This window comes from Corvus moneduloides, chromosome 4 (assembly GCF_009650955.1).
Source record: "Corvus moneduloides isolate bCorMon1 chromosome 4, bCorMon1.pri, whole genome shotgun sequence".
In the NCBI taxonomy this organism is placed as follows: Eukaryota; Metazoa; Chordata; class Aves; order Passeriformes; family Corvidae; genus Corvus; species Corvus moneduloides.
The window spans coordinates 19,092,349-19,119,876 of NC_045479.1; the positions used below are offsets into that span (position 1 = coordinate 19,092,349).

A 27,528-nucleotide genomic window follows, 5' to 3' on the forward strand; every position below is an offset into this window, starting at 1 on the left:
GGCCGGGGGCGAGGGCGTTCGCCCCGCATTGGCCGAGGCGGGGGCGGCCGTTCCCCTCCGGCCAAGCCGCTGTTGGGCGTCGGCTTCTTCCGCCGCTGCCCCCGGCTCGGCTCAGCCCCGCCCCGAGCGGCGGCGGCCCCTTGACCCCGGTGTCGTCCGTCGTGGTGGTGCGGGCATGGTCGCGCCCTGGGTGCTGCCCGCGCCCCTCAGCCCGGCGCAGCTGAAGCGCCTGGAGCAACACCGCTACAGTGCGGCCGGGCGCTCGCTGCTGGAGCCATGGCTGCAGCCCTACTGGGGCTGGCTGGTGGAGCAGGTCCCGCGGGGGCTGGCGCCCAACGCCATCACCATGGGCGGCCTCCTGCTGAACTGCCTGACGGCGCTGCCGCTCATCGCCTGCTGCCCCAGCGCCACCGAGCAGGTACCGCCCGACACGGCCGCCGCCCCCCGCTGGAGCCGCACTGAGCCGGGCGAGGCGGCCGCGGCTCGGCCCCGCTGGTGCCTGCTGGCAGTGCCGGGGGCTGGGGGGCCGTGCCCGGCGCGGGGCCGTGCCTTGTCACTTTGGGCTCCACCGCAGCGACGCGCGTGGCCCGTCCCTTGGCAGGGAGGGCTAAGGCAGCGCTGCGGGATTGTCCTGAGAAATCAGAGGAGCGGTGACGCGCGGCTCACCCTTTGGGGCAGCAGGGGTAGAGCTGGAGATGGGTGTTCGGGTCTGAATGCCCAAATGCTGTAGGGATGACGTGGAAGGACGAGGTTCAGCGGACGAGCTCTGGCCCTTCACTGCCCAAAGAGCCCCGTGGGGCCGGGGCTTTGGTGTGGTGGGCACCTGGCCTGCACTGCACGCTGTGGTGCAGAGGGCACAGCCGGGCTCACCTGGTGCGTGGCACTCCCGCCTTCCCCACGGAGCAGCCTGCATTCCATGTGCGTGCCTCTGCGCGGGCAGCTGGCTGGGAAGGGAATGGAACCCTCCTCAGGAGCGCGGCTGTCACCCAGGGGCCGTGGAGGTAGAAACAGCAGCTGCTCATGATGGAGGGTGCGGGATGTGCCCAGGAGCAGGGCAGGGCTGGCCACGAAACGTGCCTGATCCACTTGGGCATCGCTTAGGTCAGAGCTGCGGCTGGGTTGTGTAGCAGATGTGTTAGCTGACAGTAGCTCCAATGTTTCCAATGTCCTTGGGTGGGAAGCAGTGAAGTGCTTTAACTTCTGGAGGGAAAACAGGCTTGTTAACGTGGGCTGGGGCTGCTCTCGGGCTGCTCTCACTTGAACTGCAGTGCCTACAGTTTCTCACACAATTTCAGGACCTCTATGCGAGCTTGCCAGCCTGTTGCAGGTTTCCCGCTGCAGAGTCTTTATGGTAGTCAGGGTAGGAAATACCAGGGAAAAATTGCTTTATGTGGGTAAAATCCCTTAAAAGGTGGCAGTTGTTTTTCTTGTGTTCTGGTGGGCTTAAATCCTAACAGCAGAGGTTGGCAGTTGTTTGGGACTTTTTTAATACCATAGATTTACCCTGGTGAGTGTTCTTGTCAGAAGAACAATATCGTTTTCTCTAGTTGCTTTGCACTTCGTGTTCACAGAGGTGTTTGTGGCAGGCATATCAGGAAACTTATCCAAATCGAAATTAACTTTGGGGTTTGGTCTCACCCTAATCATCCCCCTGATATACATCACCAGGTAGAGGCACTCAGGTGTTGCAGGCAGTAGGAGGAGAGAGGACAGAGATGATAGTGAATGGCTGGAAACTACAGATGGTAATCTATTAGCACTTTCAGAATTAAAATGCCTGTAGACTGCTACCTCTAGCTTAGTTTTGTGATAAAAAGATCAGTCATGTACTAGCTATGTGTCTGACTGCTCATTTTAGCTTTTTCTCTTTGCTATGCAAAACTAAAAGCAGAAAGTAAGTTATTTTTCCCTTGAGGACTCTTGTGCAAAAAGAAAAAAGTTGTTTTGCAGAGATCCAGGGAATTATTCCTTCCAGGAAAACTTAGGTTGGGTTTTAGGAACTTTTCTGTTTGGACTTTTTAATTTTTTTTTTTTAAATTGTGGAAGCTGGGTTTTATAAGAACCTATAGTTTGGACTACACTTTCTTGTTCAGATACCAGTCTATCCTTTATAAATATGCAGTGTGAAGCCAGCCTCATCCTGTTGTTTTGTTTGTTGCCTCTGCTCTGTGAGAATAGTCCTGATTTTCTCTTGCTGCATCACTTAGAAGCATCATTCTCTCTCCTACTTGCTTAATGACTCAGCTTGTCTTCTGCCTGAGGTAAGGTCATGTTTCTGGACAGCTTTTTGAAAAAGCTAAAGCTGTTGCAACACTTAATAGGTGCTGCATGCGCTGTTGTAATACCTATTTCATAGTTTTGAAATACCTATTTCATAGTTTTGACTTGGATTTATAGGCTGGAAAGGGTAGGTGGAGCTGAAAATTATGTTCAAGATGATTGAAATCACAGACTGAACTAATACCATGGTGCACTTCAACAGCACCTCTTTCCATCATGAACATGTCTTGATTAGCTGATGGACAAAGAAGAACTTGTCATATTCTCTTGGATAGGGTAGGAGCACTGGAGACTTGGATAAAATAACAAGCAGGTTTGGGTTTTGGTGGGTTTTTTGGTTTGTTTTTTTTTTTTGAGTTGGTTTATGTGGTTGTTTTTTATTCCTTAACCAGTCTTAAGTGGGCCATTTTGGTTAAGCCTTTATTGAAAACACAAAACAAGTAAGACTGGTCACTGAAATCCCTTGGAGAGTAGCTGCTAACAGATGCTTAGAAAAGAGATCTTTCTCCAGTATCCCTTCCAGCTGCCAAAGACTGTGGTTTAGCAGTTTCTTTGCGAGGGATTCTACTTGGGTTACTTGCTAGAAAGTAACTGTTGGATCTGTCTGTTCCCCACAGACACTTTCCACCTGATGATTTTGCCATTTGAATGAGTTGTTTCGAGCCAATTCGTATTTTCAGCTTCCATTATGTCCTATTGCAGTGATTTCCACAATTTCATACTGCTCATTGCCAACCCCAGTGCAATTCATGTTTCAACCCACAAAATGCTCTCTTGTTCTCCTAACATGGAGCCATTGTTTCCCTATACGCTGTTCTTTTTATCTTCATCAGTATCAGTAGCCGCTAAAAGCCAGTTTGTTCCTGACTAGCACCGGATGTTTTGGAATGATAAAATATTGTCTATTTCAGTAATGTCTCCTGGCCTAGTAGGAACATGGTTGATATCACTGTCTGCTGCAAATGCATGTTTCAACAGAAGCCTTCTTTTTTAGAGGTAAGCCCTTAGCAGGTTGCACCCCTCAGGCATTGTTGTGACTACAATCCATGTGGGTACATTTTTGTTGAGGTTTGTCCAGTTTCCTACTCTCTGTAACTTAGGACAGCAGTCTGTAAAAATAATATACAGGTATGGTGGTGGAGAGAGCACCACCTGCACGTTTCATGTTTATGGAGTGCTGAAATGGCATTTTCACTGTGGTTGCAGCCTGAGTTGTGTTTTTTTCTTTTTCCTTTTTTTTTTTTTTTTTGACACTTCTTAGGAATTTTTTAGGAATGAAAACTCTTGCTGACATTAACTAAGAGTAGTGTGTATTTGCTGCATTAAAGAGCAAAAGAAGCACTTTCTGGGTGAAGATTTCTATTTTATCCCCACTATAGGACAGTGAATTGTTTTGCTCTACTGCCAGCAGACTTCTCTGAAGCAGCTCCAGTCAATTCCTTAGGCTTTGCAGGGGAATCTTGCATACCCCTCCGCTGTTTGGGACAAGCAGGAAGAAAAGTGACTGAACATATTTTTTAAAGGGAGAAGGAAACTTTGATGCTCTGCATTGGTGGTTGCTCGTGGAGGGGTCTAGCTTTGGTAATCCTTCAAGATCTCTAAAATTGTAGAATAGCTGGGTGGAAGAGACTTTAAAGGCCATCCTGTCCAGCCTCCTTGCTATCATCAACTAAATTGGGTTGCTCAGAGTCCTGTCCAGTCTCACCTTGAATGTTTCCAGAGGTGGGGCATCTATTACCTCTCTGGGCAACCTGTGCCAGTGTTTCATGACTCTCATCATCAAAAAAGAAATCTTCCTTCTATTTAGTCTAAATCTGCTCTCTTCTATAAAGTCATAGACTTGTAGAATGGTTTGAGAAGCTAGAATTTTAGACAGAAGTGCACATTAACCGTAATTATTACATTGTACTGAATTGTAACTATTTGAAAAATAGTCTTGTACCATTTACAGCATGATCTAAGCAAATATCTGGGAACAGAGGAAGACAGGAAGGGAAAAGTGTGGATCACAGATTTGCTGTTTGGGCAGTGATAGGAAAAGGGGGCAGGGGCCCAAGGGTTCTCCTGCAGTAAGCCAAGGGAAGGAAGGGAGGCTTGTGATGGCTAGCTCTGTGGAATTGTTCAAGAAATGGTGTAGTGAGTTTATAAAAGGGTGTCATACCTTGCTGAAATGTGCTGTTCAGAAAACCATGCATCTACTGAGACTGTGAAAAACGAGGTTCACTCTTTGTAAAATTTTAAGGAAAGTTTAATAAAAGGGACAATTAGGAGACAACAGCAAAAAGGGTCTTACGGCCGGGTGCTTCGGCAGAGATCCAAAGGCACACCTTTATATCCAAAAGATCGGCTTTAAAAGTACGTTGCTTATTTCGTCTTCGTCATCATCATGCATAATTCATGAATTCTTTGGAGTTGCTGAGTATCATCTTATCAGTCTTTTCTTTTTCCTTGGTTCCATTCTGTCTGGTTTCAGGTTCTTTTCTACTGATAAGATTTTCCAGGAATGTGAAGACCCCCCCCCATGCTTCCCAAACTGACCACCCAAACTACAGACATTCTACAGCATTACATTACAGAACCTGGGCAAAGCTTTTCTGATATTAAGGAACATGAAAAAAACCAACACCACAATACATTCATAACAATTATGTAACATGCGAAAAGCCAATACCACAGTACATTTATAACAGAGAGCAAAAAGCAGGGGAGGGTCTCAGTGACTTCACCTGGCTCTACTATCAGTAGTTTGGAGGGAGAGGAACATTGGTGAGATGCTGTCTCTGCCTCTCTCTCTCTTTTTAAAAAACTTAAAAAACAACAGCAAACCCAAGCAAACAGCTGGATTGCCTTTAAAAGGAAAGAGGCCTGTCAGAGGGCAATAATGAGGGGAAGATACTGACAGGTATCATATTATGTAAACAGCAGGGGCACAGCTGAGCTGTGTGGGAGAGAGAGTAGAGAAGTAGAAAAGACGTTGAACTGGAGCAGCTGGTATGAACAGGGATGTGTGTGGGAGGGGAGAGTGTGAAGGAAAAAGCATCACCTGACTTGGAAGAGAAGTGTGAAGCACTGAGTGGAGTGGGAAATTCAGCCAAAACCCACGAGTGAGGAGCAGAGCGATCAGTTGTGAATGGGAGAAGGAGGTTATTTGGCATGAAGTAAGAAGGTCCAGGAATCCTGACACAGAAGGATGGGAACTCTTTTCGACAGGGCTTGTTGGAGAGACAAGGGCGCTAAAGGAATGCAGAGAGTCTTTGGTATGCATGAAATGCACTTGGACTATGGTACAATTATTTGATTATTATTTTTATTTTTTCATCCATGCTGTCTTCCCTGCTCTAGTTCAGGTTTGAACAGCCCCTTCCCTTATCCTGCTATTAGTATAATTGCACACAGTGCTTTGTGCTGAAGTGTGGGAAATGATCCATGTTCAGGGGGAAGAAGAGGGAGAAGTCCAGTCTAAATGTCTCCCTCTATTCTGGATCTGATCCAGAGAGGGGCCATGTAAACTAGGGCAAAACTATTAGCCATGGATTGAGGAAGTGAGATTATGGCTAAACGTGATGAGTAATTAAGGGAAACTGAATCTTTAAATACTGCAAAAGCTTGGCCTGTTGAACTTTCCAGACTTGAGAGCTTTGCTTGAAACAAGTTCTAAAGGATTTCCCTGACACATGTAGTCTTTTGTAACTGTCCATGCTCTTTTGTGGGGCGGAATCATGGGAGGAGAAGAATGCCTGCTGTTCAACCCCCATTTTTTCCTGAAGGAGAGGCATGTCACACATACCTGTCAAACACTACATGTATATGGCTTTGTTTTGACATGCTCTGGGTCAGTAGATGACCAGTTCTACTGTATCAAATCTGTGTGTGACAGGATTGTGGGGCTGTATTATCTTCAGACATCATTTTGAATTGAAGCAGAGAAGCATCCCCCTCTCCCTCCCTGCCTCCTTCCCCCCAGGTTTCTATTCTCTTGTAGTTCCATGGGAGCAGCATCTATCTCTGGCCAAATAATGCACTTGCTTAGGCAGGATATAACTTTGGGCAGAGATAATAAACACCTCATCAGTGAAAAGCTGATGATTATTGGGAGCCTCCTGACCTTTCTGCTCAGCCATGTCAGCATTCTCAGATGCTCCCACTTCTCTAATTTGAAAACTACTTGGGTCCAGCGTGGGAAGCCATCAGGGGACATCCCTGAATGGACAGCCAGGCATGTGAGAAGGCAAAGGAGACAGCAACAGGAGCTGTATTGAGAGGGAAGATAGCAGAGAAAATTCCTGATTATTAGGAACCTTTGGTGATTTGGAAAACTCTGTTTTTACCAATTAAAACATTAGAACATTCATTTAATCTGCTAAATGATAGTTGATCACAAGTGAATTTTAGTTCTTACCACTTTGGGTTAGATTTGGACTGACGGCCTAGGGATGAAATGCTCCAGATAGTGTTTCTAAGCTCTCTGACATATGTTGCTCTTACTAGGATCTTTCTCCTTTCTCTTTAACTGTGGGGATGCTAATACATCTGCTACAGCTGCTAATGGATACAGATACACTTACTGGGAGGCAGATGAAAATGCTCACCCTTCCTCCAGATCAGCAAGGGGCCGAGTGCTTTAGTTTTGGAACTAGAGGGACTGTTGCTTTGATTTGTCCCAGTAGGAGCTAATGCTAACAGACTTGGATCAGCCTGAATGATCATACCTGTACTATAACTTGCAACTGGACAAAAGCTACTGCTTTGTCAAAAAGACCTAATAGGAAAAGTTTGAGTTAAAGCTGATGTATTTGTTTATTTTTGCATATATTGTGTTACACTTGCTTTGCGAGAAGCTAAATGTAGATCTCAAGCTATCTTTTCATAATGAATAGAAGTATGTCGCAGTAAGGACACCTCATAAAACTCTGCAGGTGATCTTTGTGGCACTTCACAGAAATATTAATGGTAAAATTTGCAATGTCTTTCAAATAAATTGGCAATGTCTTTTCCTGACAGTGAAACTAGTGATTTCTCATGGCATTTCTGCTTATAGGTCTGGAGCTGCTGTGTTTGAGATTCTGTGTTGTTCTCCACATAACAAAGTTATTCTGAAAGCCAGTGTATACTCTATGGTGACTTTAGTGTGTGGATTGTATCACAACTAAAATTATCTTAGCTTCAACAATGTCCTAACTGTGCTTTTACATTCTGAAGTACCCAAGCAATGACTGACAGCCCTCTGTTTTTGAAGGGTGGAGAGAAGGAGGAGGTAGCTGCAGCCCCTCTGCACTATGTGGGACCAAGTGAGACCTTATGCCAGGAGAGACCCTTGAGTTCTCTGTGCCTCCATGGAGCTTTTGGTGATCCACAGTCCTGGGCTAGCCACAGTCATCTCCTGTTCTCCACAAGCTTTATCCTTTCCCCTTCATTAGAGGAGTGAAACTTTTTCAAAAGATGGCTAAAAATTCCCTCCCTGCTTTAACCCCATGCCCCAAGACAAGATTCCTTTGTGTAACTAGACACTAAATGGGAGAAGGCGGCTAAGTAACTCAACTAATTCCATCAGTAAACATCAAACATGTATTGCTGTCTTCACTTGACCTAAATTTCTATAGTGTGATCTTTGCAGGAATTATCAAATACCAGTATATTAAATGTCCATTGGAGTATCTCTTCATCCTCTTTTCCCTGTTTAAGACTTCCTACATGATCTGTGATAACAATTTTTCTTGGTTTCCTTGGATTAAGGCAGAAGACAGCTTTGCCAGTTTTGAAGAATGTTTTAAGTTTTCTAGATTTTCATGTGCATACAAATCCAGACCTTGCACCGAAAGCTGGAGTTCCTGATTCTTTGACTGTCTTTTCCTTCAAAGCTGGGTGAAGCAGCCAACTATTTGACTTTGATAGCAGTGTATCAGCTAGACTGGAATATGTGAGGAATTCTTAAATAACAGCAAAAATGCTATTCAGAACTGGACCTTCCTTAAGCATGTTGCTTCTTTGTGTGTTTTGTGACCAGTCTAACTGGACGTGTAACTTTCTAGCTCAGAACAATGATGACAAGACATCAGAATGTCTGGAGGAGCAGCTCGCCTCGGCTGCATTCTTACTGCTGCCTTTGAATGGACAGATGACTGCCATTTTCCCTTCTTCCCCAGCAGCGACACTGCGTTTAGTTGAGTGTGGACAAATCTCAGCACACTGAGATCTGATCTGGTGGCTAAATCTGCTTAATAGCCTTTACTGGGCTTAGGAAATACATGTACACGTTGATCAATTCGTGTCGCAGGAGGGGAGTTGCAGAAATCTAGCAGCGCCAGAGCAGCTGTCCCTGAGCGGGGAGTGGGAAAGGATTCAGCTCTGTGGCTGTCTGGCTGTTCCCTTGTTTAACCTGCAAGTTGTATTTCCAGCATTTTTACCTGATTTTGACTCTGTTTTCGTGAACAGTGCTTCTAAATACTAAAGGTACCTCTGGAAAGTACATGAGGCAAAAATGTTGCCTGTGCTTTGTTCCAAAGGTGTTTTAAATAATTTTTAACAAAACCTAATTCCTAGACAAAGCCATAAGGACTGTGCATATGAAAACAGTGCTTTTGAAAGGAATGTCTGCAGAACAGTTCCCTTGAAGCTAAGAGTGGTGTTAGTGTAACAGCTTGGTTTGAAACTGATGGTGTGTATTAAGTAGATAGTTTCTTCTTCATGTTTAGTGAATTTCTTAATTTTTTAAGCCCTGTCCCAAGTGCCTCGGTAGTCAATTTTGTGTGTTGGAAAAAATATTTTTCCCTAAAGGCTGAAGCCTTTAGTAAAATACTTAATGGGTTTTTATGTTGTAAATCTGAGCAAATCATTCAAGCACCTCTCAAACTGCTGAGATCTTAATAAGTGCCTTGCTACTACTTTCTTTTTTAAAGATGATTTTTATTTTTATAACATTTTTCAGCACAAAGAATGCAAATAATTATAGAAATACTGTGGGTTTAAGGTAGAAAAGTGAATCAGTTGATGCAGAAGAGGGGCTAAAGTTTTGGGATTGCTTTTGTTTAAATAATTAGAAGGACCTGTGTTCCACTGGTGTATCTGGAGGAGTTCATTACAGTAGTTACTACAATTCATGTAGAAATTAGTGCAAAGTGTTTGGTTTGTCCATTAATTAAGTAAAAAAAAGCACAGTATAGTACAGTTTTGTGGTGAACATTATTTTATCCTTTATGAAACAGATTATTAGCTGAGAAATTGGGAACTACTTGGTGACCTTTTCTACGAATCTCTTTCAGGCACCTTTTTGGGCATACATCCTGGGTGCAATAGGACTTTTTATCTACCAGTCTCTGGATGCCATTGATGGGAAGCAAGCCAGAAGAACAAACAGTAGTTCTCCTCTAGGAGAACTCTTTGATCATGGTTGCGACTCTATTTCCACAGGTAGCCTTAACCTACTGTCACCCATCCTAGTTTATAAAAGTTACCTGTTTTCAAGATGAGCTGATTAGTCACAGATTTGTTGAAGTTGTAAAGGACCTCTGGAGATCATCTAGTCCAAACTCCTGCTTGGAACAGGGTCTTTTAGAGTAACTTTACTATCTCCTGACCTTTGCATCCCTGGCCAGTAACAGGGGGGATATTTCAGAAGTTCCTTTGTCAAATGTTGGGTAAGATGTATTCTGCTCCTACTTAACTGTGCATCTTCACATACTCCACTTTAGGAGTAAGGTGCCAAAGTATCGGTTTGGTAATAGGGTAGCCTGGCACGTAGGAGAAGGGTAATTTATATTCCTGAGAAGAACTAGTTTTTAAAAAGTTGTAAGTCCTTAAAAAGTAAGCCTTGCTCAGTTTCACTTTCCGTATTTTGCTGCTGTTGGTGCCAATGCGCCTGTAGTTTTGTAAAGCTCAATGGCTGAAACAGTTGCCCTGGGAATTGGTAGCTTCTTTATGCTTCGGTTCCCAGAGAAGTGCAGCTGCCAGTCTCCCTGAGCTTGGCTCTTCAGCTGAAGTTGTCAGTGTTGCGAAGAACACGAGATGACAAGGCCGGTAGGAGGGAGAACAACCACTGTAGGCTAGAGGGTGGGGCCCTGTCTTGGCAGGGAAGGAGTGCTGTGTTTTGGTCTCTCCTGCCAGGACTGTCCTTGAGGGTCAGCTACTTTGTGAAGTATCAGTCATAGCATTACGTTGTTAGAGTGATGTAAAATGTCCTGTGTTTTAGTTTATTTTTTTTAATTTCTCTTAACTTCAAGCCAAGAGGCTATATGACTAACATGTTCATTTCTGCTTTTCAGTATTTGTTGTCCTTGGATCCTGCATAGCAATCCGACTAGGAACAAATCCTGACTGGTTGTTTTTCTGTTGTTTTGTGGGACTTTTCATGTTCTATTCTGCTCACTGGCAGACATATGTATCAGGCATACTAAGGTTTGGAAAGTAAGTAGGTATCTTTAGAAGTACATATGCCTTAATGTCTGAGACTGCTAGCTCCTTGATTTCAGTTTCTTCTTGGTTTACTCCCTGCTTTCTCTTTCTCTCACCTTCTTTCTCATCTCCCTACCAATCTAGCAATCTTGTGTTTTACCTGACAAGCACTTGAAACCCTGCGTAATACTGAGAACTTTTTCTTTTAGGAGCTGATTTTAGCTCTATATGCTTTGTTTGCATGCATTTGGCACTTTAGTCTGCAGATTTGTTGTCAGAGCCCATACAGGCACCATGCAGGCTCAGGCCAGAGAGGTCTTGTTTACGCTGCAGACAAGTGCCCTGTGTAGGAGTAGGGACAGAGCAAGCTGGGTACCTCCCTTTTAATCTCCCAGCCACAGAACAGTTTCAGCCTCAGGGAACTCTAAACCACATGCATTTTAGAGAAATTCCCCTGCTAATGGGTTTCCCTGTCATTGATATCTTCAGTCTTCCTTGGAATGAACTCTCTGCACCCATTGCGTCCTCAAGGAGTTCCACATATCATCTGGCAATGCTTGAAAAATTACCCCACATATATATGAGGGCCTTTCGTTTAATCTGGCTCATACTGGCTTTGATGTCCTTGAGGTTTTGTGTTTTGTGTTAGGTCACAGTTCTAGAGACTGCTGTGGTGCTGCTCATGACTTGATAGAAATTTTATCTGTTTCACTGCAGCATAGGAGGAGAAGTCATGAAATTCATGTAGAAAATAATAATTTCAATTTAACTGCTAATAGGGTGGGGATTGCTGCACTCTCCTGTAGCTGTGGTGGTGCCTGGCCACGGCCTTTTGCTGTTTTTAAGCAATGAGCTTCACTTTAGTATAATTACTTCTGAGAAGAGGAAAAGGTCAGAGACTTCTGTGACAGCAAAACTGGAAATAAGTTTTGGCTGTCTTTCTACTAATCCCAGTCCCTTGCTAAGTCACCTGTTCATAGTCCTACTTAGCTCTGTCCTGTTGGAAGCACCTTAGCAAATCTGCACATCCCCAGGCACACAGGCTGGTGACCAGCTGTCCCTGCACACTGCATCAAATGCAGGCTGTCTCTGAGCTCTTTTTGATTTGCTGGTAATGCATTTTACCGCACAAACTATAATTCTTCTGCCTGCCTGAACATCCTAATCGTTTTAATAAACTATAAACAAAAATAGGTGCTTTACAGTGATGGCTGAAATAGGATACTTTCTGTCCATGACAGTAGGCTGCTCTGAAGGGAGGTGGACTAGACCATGAGCTCTGGCATTTTGCAGACATGGCTGCTTTTCTGTGCCTTTTATTCTTGCATAAAGCATGAGAATGATCTCCCCACATCAGGAAGTCACTGGGACTCCTTTACCACATAAAGATTTTGTTAAAAACTTGGTGACTTTTACTTAAACATAATGATAGTGCATAGTACAAACAGTTCAGAGTGGCCTAATGTTCCATGGTTACTGTTTTAAGTTAAATAGACACAACTTTTCTCCAGGGTAACTTATTTCTGTCCAGTGACAACAGGTCATAGTTTTTTTCAAGGCTCCCAATTTTGTTTTTCTTAAGCATAGAGGTTTGAAGAAGGCATTAGTATAGTGCTCTAAATATCATGGTACATAAGAAGATGGATGGAGGTTTTCACTGATGCTGTTCCTCAGTTAGCAGCACTAGATTTTAGAAATAAATCACAAATGAGAGATTCCTAGTGCTGATGGGCAGGAAGGATCAGAGAGCTGAATAATGTGACACTGTCAGATTGTAGAATACTGCAGTGTCTGAGTAAAGTCTTTGGACTCTGATTTGGGCTCTGTTGCCACCAACAGTCTGAGCCTCTGTAAAATTAAGTATTAAACTTTGGCACATGATTCAGCTTCAAGTTTGAGCCTCCTCCCACCCCCAGCAGCAGCAATGGCAATGCAGATTAGAAATCCAAGTGTTAATAGTGCAGAGTGCAACCTCTGAACACTTGCACTTGGGTGCTTTTGCATGAGGTAACCGGCAAGTTCAGCAATGGCTGGGTGGATGTAACACTTCATCCCTGGCAGAGAGGGAAGAGCTCACTCCCAGCTCCACTGTCATTTGACTCAAGCCACTTCATCAAATGGGCAGAAGATGAAAAGCCTGCACTAGACTGACAAGCTGGACTGGTTCACCTGACAGACTGATGAGCACTACAGCAGATAAAGCTGAGGGAATACAACACCTTAGGAAGGACTTCCCATTCTCATGGTTTTAAGAGGCAATGAGCATGTCAGCTTATCATCTAACTGGAGTTTAAAGTCTGGATCCTCTAAGAGTCAGACTATGATGAAATTTGGCATATTTTATCGCCATCTTTCTGATGAAAGAAGAGAGTGTAATGTTACTGAGATTATCAAGTTCAGATAAATGTTTTCCATTACCCAGGAGTTGATTGCTATCTCCTTTTAAAAATCCACTGTTTCCTGTACAGACAGGTCATGTGCTAAGCAAGTAGCAATACACATTGACTTTGGTCATAATACCTTAAAACAGCAAATTTACTCCAACTGCTAAAAGAAATCTGGAACCTTCATTTTCACTGTTTGCTGGTAACTTTAGTATGAACATAAGGTACCTGTCTCAAAACTTTTGTTACCATAAAAGGTACCTTTGATATGCACTTTTTTTGGTTATTATTTTTAATTATTGATGTTAAAGCTTAAAAAGTATTGATTTTTTTTTTTTTCTTGAGCCTTGGTTTCATGTGAGGTTTCATCAATTAAATACAACAATAAAGAGTTGTCTATCTTGTCTGAGAACAAAAAAAGGTGAAATACAGAGTCTGGACTTTGTAAGGCATACAAGGCCACCTTTTCCAGAGCACCTTTTATGGAGGAAAGCAAGATAGCAGTTATGTCTTCAGAAATAAGGCAAATGCTCAGCTATCCACTGACTCAGTCCTCCCTTGTTTTGCAGGCTGTATCTGTCAAGTTTTCATGATGCAAGGCTTAAAGAAATCCCTTCTTTCCCAGCCTGCTCTTTATAGTCTCTGCTTTTATATGCTGTGCTTTTAATGGAAACGCTTGATTGCATTTACTATGAGCTTGCCTTAAGCTTTGATTTGATTCTTACACATCAACAAGTCTGTAAATTCATACAGAATTTTCAAATAGTTAACAATGTATTAATTAAATATTCCCCTTATTAAAATTATATGTGGCTTGCTCCAGAAAAGGAGTATAGCTTTAATTTTAGCTGGAGATGTGTGCCTCCATATAGAGTAGCTTTCTCAGCCAAGGAAAGTAATATTCTATATATATTTATATAATTTGAAGTACAGTTACTGGGGTTTTATTCCCCGCTCTCTCCACACACACTTTATACTTACAGCAAGAAGTCCTTTAACTAAATCTCTTTCTTTTTCCCCTTCATAGAATTGATGTAACTGAAGTTCAGATCGCCATAACAATGTTGCTCTTGATATCTGCCTATGGAGGAGCAGCAATATGGGACTACAAGGTGAGTGTGTTAAGTGCTCAGAGTTCCTGTTGAGTATTTTTGTAAATGTCCACAGTTCTGTGGTATTTGAAGCTGCCCTATACAAGTACCATCGACACCTACTAGTTGTGTAATGTTGTTTTAGCCTATTGTATGAGTGCTGGTTATCTTGATGTTGTAGTTTACTTAGATTACTCCCTATGCACAAATTTGTACCTACCTAGAGGAAAAAAGACCCCATCTGCCACATACAAACTTTTGATCTGGCACCAATACTCCACACATACTTAAGCTTTAGCAAATAATTTTTGTTCTGGTTTTCTAAATTTTGTATATTTTATTGCAAGACATACATTACTGTTCAGTTAAACTATTTATCTTAAAATTTAAGGATGAAGTGCTTCAATCTAATGAAATCATGGGATGAAACCAGGGGGTTTTGGTTAAGTTATCCGTATTTGTGTCGATGCAGATGTACTGATTTTTAAGAATTATGCCACAGCCACATAAATGTAAATACTTATATTTAAAGAATTTTTTTCTTTCACAAAACTTTTTGATATCTGACTTCTGATCTTTAAAGATGCACTCTAGTGGACAGCATCAAAAGTATATTAGACTAACATCATCAACCTTTCTACGGTCTTTATGCAGAAATTTATAGTTCTGACTGGTCATAGTGCAAAGAACTGAGACTTTTCCATACTATTGATAACCAATGGAAATTAACCCAAATATAAACCACCAAGAAATGAAAACTAATTCAAAAGTTTACTAAACAATTAAGGAATGTTTAGCTAAACTTTGCTTCCTTTTCCCAGCCTGTAAGATGCTTTTTTTTTTTTCTATTTTCAAAAAGCTTGTTTTCATTTTGGAAAATAAAGCAGGTGCATTAAACTTAAATTATGATTGATTTTTCCCTCACTATTAAAATCTATTATAGTTATGCTGTATCTCAAAACATTGTATATTCAAAAATATAGTCAACAGTTTCAATTTATTACTACTTCTTTTTCCTAATCCTCTGCTGCCTTTGGAAGTTTCCTTGAAACTGCAATTGATTCCAAAAGGTAACTGTTCAATTAAAATTTGTATCTGGAGACTATTCATGATAGTCTCGTGATACGCAAAGATACAGCACACAAATAACGTACCAAAACACACAGCTGGCCGATGGTGTTTGTGTTTCCTGTGGTTCAGCGTTGTTTCATCCAGAGAAATAGAAGGAAGTATCCCTCTTCCTGCTCCCATACCATGGTGATGGCAGTAGTCTGTGTCAAGTTTTTGCTTACGTAGTGAAAATATTTGAAGAACATATTAAGGAGGAACAGAGTAAGATGTAGCTGAATTTCAAGAACAGAATTTAAGTACTCCAAAGTGGAGTTTAAACATAACAAAAGATACTTACTGTGTTCTTAGTAAGGAAACAAATTTTAAACACTGTTGTCCTGAGCTTGTTCCCAGGAAAGTGAGAATTCAAATAAGACGTTTGTTTAGTAGGTAAGAGTGGCTTCTTTAATCACTTCTTAAAAAAGGTGAAAAAGGTGTTGTGTGCTTAACTTTTAATATTCTTCTGTTGTTTTGTTATTGTTTGTTCTTTCTTTTTTTTGTTTTGGTTTGGTTTCTTTTGTGTTCTGCTAAGGTCCCTTTGCTGGGCTTAGAACTGAAGTTCTTTGCAGTTATTGGCATCCTGTGTGGAACAGCACTTTCTTTTCTCAATTACTTCCGTGTCATCTTTGGTGGAGGGGTTGGAAAGAATGGATCTACAATAGCAGTAAGTTGCTCTAAAAATCAAAATGAGGTTTGAATAATTTATGCCCATTATTTATTGCATTTCAGATAGTCCATAAGGGTTTTATTTGTTTAAGCATTTAAGCAGACAGGCATGAAAGTGTTAGATGGCTAAAGCAAAGACTTCATTATCTACCTTCCCTCTGCCTGTTACTGGATTTCTTCTGTCACAGGAACGGCAATGAATTTTCTTACAAAATTGCTTAGTGGTCACTGCAAAGGGTACTAAGAGCAGTGGGATAATGCTACTGGACTTTGCCAAGTTTTGACAACTCCGGTTTTGTTTAATGGGATTTGCAATATATATAAAATCTGGACTTTACTGTGTGACTGAAACTTAAGACAAATTTTCTGTCCCTTTTTATTTTAGGGAACAAGTGTTCTTTCACCAGGCCTGCACATTGGACTGCTTATCACATTGGCCATTATGATTTATAAAAAGTCTACAACTCAGCTGTTTGAAAAACATTCTTGCCTGTATGTCTTGACATTTGGGTTTGTGAATGCCAAAATTTCACAGAAGCTGGTAGTAAGTCAATCCTAAACTTCCTAAAACTAAACTGGTTCTTGGCTTAACTCCTACTGGATCAGGGGGCACCATTTTCCTATTTTTCTTTGCCACTGTATTACCATATTTATTGGGATCAAGATACTGAACTAGACTCGGGGTCCTACAGAGAGATTATATGTAACACTGATGCAAACACATAATTGCTGTTGAATGTACTGGTTAGAACTTCCAGTTTTGTTTAGCTTACTCCTAGAAATGCACTTACTGTCTGTCTTTAACGTCCTAGCTGTGGTCTCTTAAGCCGTACTAACAGTGCTGTAAATTCTGATTTAATTATCTGAAATAAGAATTTGCTTTGATCATTAAAATGAAGAGATAAACGTGTCTTTTTTGCCTTTATCTTTTTTATAAATACTCAATGGATTAAAAAAACCAAACTGCCTTACTACATACTTGCTACCATCAGTAATCTAGCCAGATGATTTTTTTTTCTTCAAGGATGACATTTTTCAAACACTAGAACACTAGAAAATAGGTATTCTACAGACTTTCTTACTAAACAGTGAGAACAAGTGTTGCCACTTAAGCAAAAGTCTGCTTCCTAGTTAGCTTTTGGCTAGAGAAAGCCAAAATTTTCAAGTTAGACTTGAAAACAGTATTTCAAGTGGATAGTATTTGTTTTCAGTAATATACTTGCGTAGTCTTACCCTTTGAATACAGTGCTGGAAAACTAGAGTGGGGAACCCCTGCAGATAGCTGAAATGCACAGGTATAAATGCAATTTCCAAGAGAACATTGCTGGGCAAGGATGTGATGCCTGTTTGCTGGTAGTTACACCAATCTTGCAGGGATGCACTTTTTAATTTTTTTTTTTTTTTTTAAACATAGGTGGCTCACATGACAAAAAGTGAAATTTGTCTTCAGGACTCTGCATTTATTGGACCAGGACTTCTGTTTTTGGACCAATACTTCAACAGTTTCATTGATGAATATATTGTTCTGTGGATAGCATTGGTAAGTGGTTTATACTTTTTGTTTTGACCATACTTAAAGGGACAGATTGAGAATTGTCCCTGTCATTCTGCTCTGCCATTTCTAACTTGCTCACATTTCAGCTGTCATTGTGGAGGGAGTGCCAGGGTACCATGTAAACATGTTTTTGGGAGCTGATGGGCTTGCTTTCCTTGGAACAGAGATGTGAAAGCAATTTCAGGAGAGATTTGTAAATTTATGCTTTAGTCCATGTGGGTTTTTTAAAGTTGTTCTGTGAACTGCAGATGAACCTTTTTTTATCAGATCTTTTAGTGTTTAGTGCTGTTAGGATGTTGAGGTGTTGTGACGGTTTTGTTTGTAATTCTAAACTAGACCACTTTGTAGCTGTGTGTTAAAATGATTGCTACACTTGTGACTTGGATAAATTCTCATTAAAGTATAGCATATTTGTAGTAGGGACAATTGAAAAAAAAAAAAGGATTTTTTTTAACCTGTTCTGTTTTGTTCTTTTGAAGTTCATATCCTTGTTTGATATGCTGAGATATGCCAGTGGCGTGTGCCTACAGATTGCTTCTCATCTTCATATACATGTCTTCAGAATTTCATCTCATCGAGCTCCTGAGCAGGTTCAAAACCATAATGACTGATTAAAATAGGTCAAGGACAAGAGAAGAAGCAGTTAGGGGAATGTTGAATGAAGCAGCCTCTCTGTTTTTGGGAAGACAGATACAGCTTTTGAAGAAAACAGTATTATGAGAAAGTTCACTGTATTTGAGACATTACCAGATGTTAGAATTAGTAGATACAAAGTTCTGCAGATGCTGTTGTATCAATACTTTTGAACCAGTATGTATTTCCCTGTGTTTCAGACCACAAATACTACATTTGAAAATGTTGCCATTTCCTGTTAGTTAACTTTAATTCTGTACTTCTGGTGAATGTAGAATGCAATCCAAGGTGCTACCAACTAGAATTTGAAGAGGAATTTCACATTTCCCTAACCCAAGTGTCTAATCTTGTAGCATTAATTTCTAAAGTTTTGTTGGAATTGCTCTGAAGTGGTTGTCAGACATACCAATGAATTCAGTTCTGCATTGTTAAGACTGGTAAAATGAGGGCAGCCATGAGATAAAAATCACTCAATCTCCTGGTACTTCTAAGGCACAAGCTGTTGGATCAGTAGATAAAGGAGGTACAGCTCAGGAAAATTTTCTTCTACTTCAAAGTACTGCTATGAGTGCCTTTAGATTTCTTGCATTCTCTAGTATCTAAGTACATAACCTACTGCTACTACATAAAACTTTAGGTTGTACTTTCTTTCAAGGCCAGTTTCTGGTTTTGTAGTCATAATAAGGTTAGTCTCATTGCACTTCATCCTCTAGACTACAGGTAGCTATGTAAGGAGAGGACTCACTTTAGGCACCCTAACTTGTATCTGTAAGACTATGGAAGCAAATGACAAAGTTCACTGATAAACTTCAATGTCTGTAGCTCCAGCACTGCAGCCCGCCCTTCTGTATTTCCCTCTGTGGTGTTTTTGCTATCGCTGTGTTCATTTACCTTACAATTGATCCCACTGTACTTTATCCAAGCAAAAGAGCACAAAACTGAACCTTAAAGTAAAACTCTCCAGGAATGCAGGCCCAATATCAGCTTCTCTCTTCCTTTAAGAACAGACCCACTGGGTAGCATGTCTAACAACAGGGCTGTTGCCATTAGAGAAAAGCTGAATCAAAGTAGTTTGTTATCTGCATGAAAAAATTATTACTTGCACACAAACCCTATAAGCTTAAGCTCCTTCAAAGAGGTACTACTTGAATATGATTTATGTAAAAAGCTGTTGAATGTAAGTGTGCATTACTACTTCCAGTTGCTGATATGTACCTGAGCTCCAAGTTCATGGTCCTTCCTGAACTGTCCAATAAAGAATGCCATGGTTTGTATTAAAAATACTACCACTGCAGCTTCGTACCTGCTTATTAATTCAAAAATACTTTCTGAGGCATTCAAGGGACTTTTAAAGTGGTGTATTGTCTGCTATTCTGGAGGGAATAAAGTAGCATCCACTACCCTCCTACCTAAGAAGAATAAAATAACTTTTTTGAGGGATAACTGTAGCAGTTACTGCCAGAGGACTACAACTCAAAGTAACTACTATCAGTTCAGAGTGAATTCTACTACTCCTGCTTGAGGCTGGAAATGACACAGCATCTGCACATGAATTTAGCCTGAACCCAGGCCACGGTCAAATAGAAAAGAAGATGGTAATGGCCATTTTAGTTTGGCTGAATTACTGTAAGCAAATTAACCACCTGATGAAAAGACACAGGCAATGTCTTTAGAGTTAGATGAGTGGGCTCTCCACAATGGTCAAAACTGTGTCATGGCATAGTCGGTAGAAGTAATTTTAAGGATATGATTGAGGTATATGGATGATAGGAAACTAATGCAGAAATCACTCGGAAAACCAGAACCATGACTCAGTACTAACAAATAAAACCAGAACCAGGAGGCAATGCTAACAAATAAGCTCCTATTGAAGATCCGAAGCAGAGCCTGTCTTTCATAAGAAAGCAACTCTTTCATAGCTTCATGTAATTGTCCTTAGAGGGCTGAGACTCAGTAGTTACAAATCAGCATTGTTATTGGTTACCCATAAGAGGCCCGTATTACCTCATGCATCACTGTAGCAGTGTAACTTCCATGTTTGCTCCTGTTCTGAATCCTAGCAGAGGCAGAACAAGTTTAATCCATGCTGGTTACTTGTTCAACATCAGTTACAAGCTAACAGCTGAAGTTTTCTGCAAGTTAGCCATCACTAATCTGGCTTCCAAACCTGGAGAACCACCATCAAATGACTTGCCTCTGAACTAAAAAATGCTAGTAAGCTGAGAAGAAGAATATGGTTTTGAAACACATTGTTATGAAAACATCACATTTGTGTGTGTGGGCGTGTGGATGGATTTTGTTTTATCTACTGTTGTATTAAATGAAAGCATTAAATATGTTGGCAACTACTTAATTTGTAAAAGTGGACATTCCGGTGTAATGGTTTTCTGTAAAAACAAACTGCATGCACACTAAGCCAATTGTTTCATTTATACTTACTTACTGTAACGAGATACATAAAAGATAAATGCTTTATCCTTAAAACTCTGGCCTCCCTAAATTGCTAGTCATTTGGGATTGCAAAAAGTAATATTCCATCTCAAAGGCTTGTAATAGCCTGTACTAAATAAATGAGGTAGATTTCTTCTAGCAGTGGTTCTACAAAAAGTATATACCCCAAAATGCATAATGTTTGTTTATTGTTACTTGAGCTGATACCTTAAGCTCATCATTTAACTAAAAAGACCCTGTTTTCTGGAAAAATTACAGCAGTTTATAAATCCCTTACTAATAGAAAGATAGTACAATGCCTAGACTAACAAAAGAGTTAACAAACTTACTTTAATTTACCATCATACACATCATTAAACAATTCTGAGCTGTGTCATACCCTGTGAATTTTTATAACTGCTAATATATCAGCAGACTGTGTTGAAACTGTGAAAATCTGCAGCTTGTTAGAAATGCTTCTATTTGCATAATGTACCTAAAGGCCTCAAGTTATGATGTAAAATCTGGGTAATGCATATTTCATAAATTGTAACAAGGGGAAGAATTAAGCATTAGAAAAAGTGAAACAATTTAAACAGTCCAATGCTATTGAAAGTGGATATGAAATAGTTAAAAATTAATTGGACAGACAGTGAATGGTTTGGGGTCCATACTGCCCCCCAGTAATAAAAGTTTACTAAGATATGTTCTTACAACATTAACAGACAAGATTAGAACAATCCAGGAAAGCGTTTAATAAGAACCTTGAAACATTTAAATCTTAACATCCAAATCTCAACATCCTTCTAATGCCTGTACTTGTATCATGTTACTTAGGTACAAGTTGCTCCTCCACTGAGCCATCAGAATAACATGGACTGAAGAGACTTGCGAACAGTTGCCATCTCCTGCTGTTGCTGTCACAAGAAAAGGAGATAATGCTGAACAAATGCTGTATCAATATGATTCCTTTGAATTAAATGAATGTCAAATGACTTTTAATAGAATGTTCTATTTTTGCATTTAACTAACTTCATAGATCTGATACTTACAGTGTCCATCATAATCTTCTTCTGCAACATAGCCATTTCCTTGCGAAGTTCATTTTGGGCACCAGCCAGAAGATTTTCATTGCTCTTCTCCAGCTCTTCCATGCTCTGAAGTTAAGGATAACTTTAATTCAGAACTCCTCAGTGTCAAGGGGTTAATTTAAAACAAGCAGACAACCCAATCATTATTCATACTACAATTTAATTTTTACAGTGATCACTGATAATTGATGAGTTTGTCACAAACTTGGCAGAGGAATCATACAGGACTTCATGCTCCAGTCTATATTCCTATTTAAACAATATGTACCCTGAGAAAAAAATAGAACTCTCCTGTCAGCCTCTGTGAGGTCTCAGCTACTTATTCTGCATTTCAATTAAGAGTAGTACAAGAGGAGATTGAACAGACATCTGTCAGGAATGGCAGGGGTTCAGTATTATGACAACCTTGCAGGACTTGAAGTGAGGAGTATAAACCCCAGTACATTTCTTTGCACACTTCTCCCCAAATAAGCCAAATAAAACTCCCTGGTTATCTTCCCTTTTTGTACATAAAATTACACTTACCTCTGTGCATGTGTCTAGTCAGCATTTTCCTTTATTTGTATTAAGCTTATTTAAGGCTTGACTTCTACTGTTTGATCTTCTTTGAGGAGAAAAATCAAAGTAATACTTGACCTTCTGTTCAGTTTTTCCTCTTTGATTAAGACATTTTTGACATTTTGGAACTGCTATTATTTATTAATGCTTCTGTAATAGATTCTGTATATTCTGACTATTTTAAACTAAGAGTTTCTCGATTTCAGATTTATTTTTCTCAACTACCAGACTTGGAAAAAAACCAAACCAAACACCAAGCTTATCATAACTAACTGAAATTTCAAAATCAGCTAGGAAATTACTTGAACAGAAATTAAGGTTTGTCAGAAACTGATGGACTTGAATCTGCCCTGTATGCTGGGGGCCATGTAGCTGGTGAGGCCACACCTGGAGTGCTGGGTCCAGTTCAGACTCCCCAGTACAAGAGCGACACGGATACAGAGGATAGAGCCCAAAAAGGGGTCCTGAAGATGATTAAGGCACAGAAGATTTTCTCTTGTGAGGAAGGCTTTTAACTAAAAAGTAAAATTTTTGTTTGGTTGTACTCAAACCAAGTTTTTTGCTTGCTGTCTAGTGTGTTAGTTACTTTGTTAAAGAAATACCAAACAAAACACTGAATTAATGCAGCTTTCTTAAGTGGTATGATAAGGATCAGCTGCCTTCCAAGAAAAAGATTTACCTTTAGGAATTGCTCGTAGAGTTGCTTAATGGTTTTCAGTCTCTGACTTTGAACTATTCGTGCCTGTTGAAAAACTTTTTGTTGCTGGCGAAGCATATTCTGAAGCAGAAGCGAAAGAAAAACATAATTGCATCAGTTGTTAACCAGAGTGCTTGGACAGCACACCAGTGTCATTTTTCAGAATCAGAAATTCTGCCTTCACTGGAAATCTGTGCCTTGTAATGTCGATCTCTGCCTGGAGAGTTACCCTTGCTTTTATTAATGAAAATAAGACTGAAGACTGGATTAAGCCCCAAGTCACCTCCTGAGGTCTCTTGCAACCTGAATTATCCCTGTAAAATCCCATGAGGATTCCTATCCCCCACAGTTTCTTAGGGTATCCCAGAGGAATGTGCTACTTAGGGAAAAGCAAAACTTGCAAATATGTTGGAAGTACAAACACAGCAACATCACATGATTACATTCCATTGGGTAGCTCCTATCCCCTTTCAGTGATCAAATTCTCCTACATTTATTATATACAGGCATACTTTTAAGCAATGTGTGCTAAAAGAAAACTACTTTCTTTTATTCCTTTGTTCCCACACCCAAAGACTATGGATGGACAGAAACAGCACACATCTTTCTTCTCCTTGAATGGTCTAGGCTTTTCTCAAGGCATATGCTGGCCTAGGGCATTACTTAACAGTGTTTATAAACTTGCAATAAAACTTATAAATGCACCCCTCTTCCCAAAACTTCAACAATCATATATTTATGTTTAAACTACATAAAGTGTTTTCATATTTCTTGAATGTCTTAACAATATTCCCTCCTTGTGAAAATACAGTGAAACTTGTGCCATGCTGGAAACTCACTGCTAGTTTTTCTTCCTGCTCTTCTGCTTTTTGCACATCTACATCCCATTGCTGAAATAAAGTCAGGAACTGCTGGGAGAACTCATGATTGAGCTTCTGCCTATAAACAGATACCATCTGTAAGTACGACAAATGCTACAGGGAAAGCATTTAATAAATAAATCTTTAGCTACAGGGAAAGCTAAGGTTCAACACATGCATGGAATAGAATAAAAGCTGGCATAAAGAAATAGGCTATTTTGACATCTGACCCTATTTGAATACTGTATGTTTTGAAAAACTGAACACACACTGAGTGGATGTGGAATATATCTATAAAGAGACAGCACTCCCATAAAATACTGGTTAAAAGGAAATGCTGGTTAAAAAGACACTTCCTAACAGTGTCAGGTTTTCTGAGATTTACTGTGGTTTTCTAACCCAATTACAGATGTTTGCCTTAACACAAGCTGTTTATATTGCAAAACTGATTAGCTCATTTCTTAAAATTTTGTCCATACAAGTTTCAAATACATATAAATGTAGAACAACACCAAGGCAGTTACAAGTATTGCTGACTTCTAGTTTTCAGCTGTCTCATTTTTCAGTTTGCTCTACTTCTAGTATCAGATGTAGTAGTTAAATATGCCTTAAGAGGCGAGAGGAATGTTAAGCAAGGTGGAAATTATTTTCTTTCTTAACCAGAATGGTATTAAAGTTTTACTGAACATTTTTTAGTTTTCACCTAGAAACAGAAAAGTCCAAAGTGGAAACCCCCCCCCCCACATTGTTTTAAAAGACAAAAATAACATCAAAGGTCACTTTCCGTAAAGATAAAAGGCCAGCTCTTTAACATACATTGGTGTCAGAGTTCCAAATCTTAAATTTCTCTGTTCAAAAGAGAATGTTCTAAATTATTCCTGTCAGATTAACAAAGTGAACACAACTGGAGGCAGCAAAGGCCTTGAGCAGATATTTAACATTAGATGCAGTACTTGCTATTTAACTGCAAGAGGACAGAGCAACTATCCATTCTGTCTGACAGAAGGGAATCTAGTTCACAGGCTTGAAAACCAAGAGTAAATGTCACCTTTGCTCCTGCTGCGTTTTCCAAACATGTTCAATCTTCTGGTTACTGGTTTTGAGTGAGGCTTTTGTATACATTTCTAATCGTTTCCTCTTAGCTAAGAGAGCCTTGTTGATGTCAGCTGAAAGTCAAAGAATATTTAGAAATTAAGCATACTGGATACATTGTGCCATGTATTAAAAATGCTGATGAGTTACATTTTGGAGAAGCAAATGAGGTGTGTTCTAATGACACTCGTGTGATCTGGACTGCTGTGGTGAGTGTCCCTCAGTCTGCTGGTGGCACTGGTGGGAATGCTACTTGCTTATGCCCCTCATACACCCTAACCAACATCTGTTTCAGAGTATTATGCAAATTACTTGAACATAATGAATGAAAAACTATTTTTTATACTTCAGAGAGACAGTACTTTTTAAGTGTTAATATAAGTTACTGTGTTCGTTTCACTTCAATTTACATTTGGAGATTTATCAAGTCACAGCTTAAGGTTAATACAGTAATTTCTCTTCCTTCTCACTGTAGATTTCAGGAAACATCTGTCAAACCTCTCTGATTTGCTGAGGCATCCACCCCTGCTAATGCCAAACCCACTATTTTGTACAGACAGCATCCTCTCTCTGATCCATTCATTTTCCCTCCTTCCATCCTTCCTTTCTTTCCTTTTTTGTGTCTTAAATTACAAGCAACCATAACTCTTTAACATTGAAATCCTCCTCTTATCCTAATTGCAGATTCCTAATACCACTCTGTGGTACAAAATATGTAATTTTGTGACAGCCAAAACTCCTAATTTGTGGATTAAGGAGTTACTTTAGCTCCTCTTTCACCTGAAGTTTGATATGCAAGTAATGACGCTGTACAGGTTTCTTTTATTACATACAATGAAAGTATTAATCAGCTACTGAGTGCATAATGCTGGCATTAAAATGGTTTCCCTTCCTTCCATGGAAGCATTAAAATGGTTTCCCTTTCTTCTTTCTTTTTGATGTTTGCTTACTCTGTGATGGGTATTGTACATTCTTTATAAGTTAAAAATGTTTTTTCTCTAACCTGTCACTATCTAGAATTCAGCTGGTAATTTAACTAGGTAAAGCCACCTGAGGATCTGATGATGACTATACTAAATCCTGCTAAGTGACACACACAAATCTCTCATCACTGGATGACTGGCATTACTTAGCCTCGTTATCTGGCTACTCTAGAAACTCATAGTACTTCTGACTGCTGAAATTCTCTTATCTGCTGATTCCCTGCTCTTTAGATTTCTGGAAGTACTAAGTACAGACTGCTCTCTCATTCTGTATCACAATTAAACTCTACCTCCAAAATTGCCTGTCTAGAATTACAACTATTCGTTCTCTTTTGCTGCTTATGTTAACATTGACACACCCCTTATTTCTCACTCAAGTCTTGCTGGCCCCAGTATCCTCTATGTCAGTGTGACAAAAAATTGAGTGAGAACAACAGCAAACTGCTATTGCCCCTTTTCTCTACAATATATTTACTACCTCCTAAACTTCATCTTAAGGTTGGAATTGATTATCCAAAGCGCTCATGCATCTTTCCCTTTTCGTTTGTAATTATCTACACTTACAAGCTGTGACTCATTTATATAGTTATTCCCTCCTCTTCTTTCCCTTTGCTCTCCTTAGATATAACTTTTTTTTTCTTTTCTGAAAACTGGCTTTATTCAGAAATTCTGAAAAATGCTACGAAAACTGGTCATTTTGTGTAAGTCTTGAAAGTTATTTTATGGTAAGTAACTACTTTAAACTCTGCAACTCTTTTTTAATTTATTAGAATGTAAGTGTACTTACCTCCAAATCTCTCCAACATATTCTGAACTTCACCCCTACAAAATAGTGTTTCAAATTTTTATTTGCCCATTTTCTGACTTGAGAGTAAGACTTGTTGTATATGCTTAAAACTAATTTTCTTCACATGCCTATTACTTTTGAGCAGGGACAGAACTGCTACTGCCATAAGATAAAATAATTACACTCCTTTTCTCCTCCTGTGAGAGGTTTCTTTTTCAGACTAATTTACTTTTTTTTTTTTTTTAATTAATGCTAGAATCTATTAGCTTACTCCCTAGTAAAGAGGTACTTAGGCATTTAAAGGGTCTTGAGTAAGGGCAGTCAGTAAATAAAATTGATCATTCCCTATAACAAAGAAAACAAAAAGGGTGTTTGTAACACCAAATGAAAACAAGTTCATCTCAGTTAGCATGACTGACACAGTAAAAAAATCCAAGGCAAATAATATCAGGGTTGTTTTTACAGCATCTTTAAGATGGTAACACCAGTGTGTAAGGCAGTGTGTAATACAGTAAAAACAGTATCTTCAACTCAACAGTTATAATCTGCTTGAAAACTATTTCAGCATATACTTTTTTATTACATTTACACTGACCATGAATATTTTTTTTTAGAATTTATCTGTGAAAAGAATTTATTTTTAATGCAATATTTGGATCATTTAAAGTATTGCTAATATCTTCAAGCAATAAAATCAGAGGGAAAAAAATTGAATTTATTGAAATTATCAACAACTTAGGATAAAAGAAATAATATTTTAAAAGAAACAAAATTTTTGATTCACACAAATATATCAAATTTTCCTGCATGTTAAAAAGTACCTACAAAGAAACTGAAGAATTACCATTTTAAAATGCTACGTTTTCTTTATTTACGTACAACTACTGTATTATCTGTCACTTAATTTTTGAATCAAATACTAA

General features: G+C 39.7%; 2 protein-coding genes across 5 annotated transcripts in view; one reads left to right on the forward strand and one right to left on the reverse strand.

Annotated features, from left to right (window-relative positions):
• Positions 1–21,539, forward strand: CHPT1 (choline phosphotransferase 1). 2 transcript variants are annotated; one of them, XM_032105508.1, is made up of 9 exons: positions 1–418; positions 9,540–9,687; positions 10,539–10,680; positions 14,080–14,164; positions 15,786–15,917; positions 16,305–16,463; positions 17,334–17,459; positions 17,954–18,064; positions 21,375–21,539. In XM_032105508.1, the coding sequence occupies exons 1-9, from the start codon at positions 176–178 to the stop codon at positions 21,417–21,419; spliced, it is 1,191 nt and encodes a 396-aa protein (XP_031961399.1). In that variant the 5' UTR covers positions 1–175; the 3' UTR covers positions 21,420–21,539. The 2 variants fall into 2 exon arrangements, with proteins under 2 accessions (XP_031961399.1, XP_031961398.1); XM_032105507.1 differs by lacking the exon at positions 17,954–18,064 and having other exon boundaries at positions 105–418.
• SYCP3 (synaptonemal complex protein 3) overlaps positions 21,191–27,528 on the reverse strand; it is a 9,644-nt gene continuing 3,306 nt past the window's right edge. Inside the window, exons 4-9 of one of the 3 annotated variants that reach the window (XM_032105510.1) lie at positions 26,606–26,640; positions 24,792–24,909; positions 23,723–23,822; positions 22,866–22,964; positions 21,590–21,694; positions 21,191–21,454 (exon numbers count right to left, since the gene is read on the reverse strand). In XM_032105510.1, coding sequence (XP_031961401.1) covers positions 21,401–21,454; positions 21,590–21,694; positions 22,866–22,964; positions 23,723–23,822; positions 24,792–24,909; positions 26,606–26,640 — 511 coding nt within the window. In that variant the 3' untranslated portion in view covers positions 21,191–21,400. Of the gene's footprint in view, positions 21,455–21,589; positions 22,965–23,722; positions 23,823–24,791; positions 24,910–26,605; positions 26,641–27,528 lie in introns of those variants that run through there. The other 2 variants (XM_032105511.1, XM_032105509.1) reach the window with 2 other exon arrangements.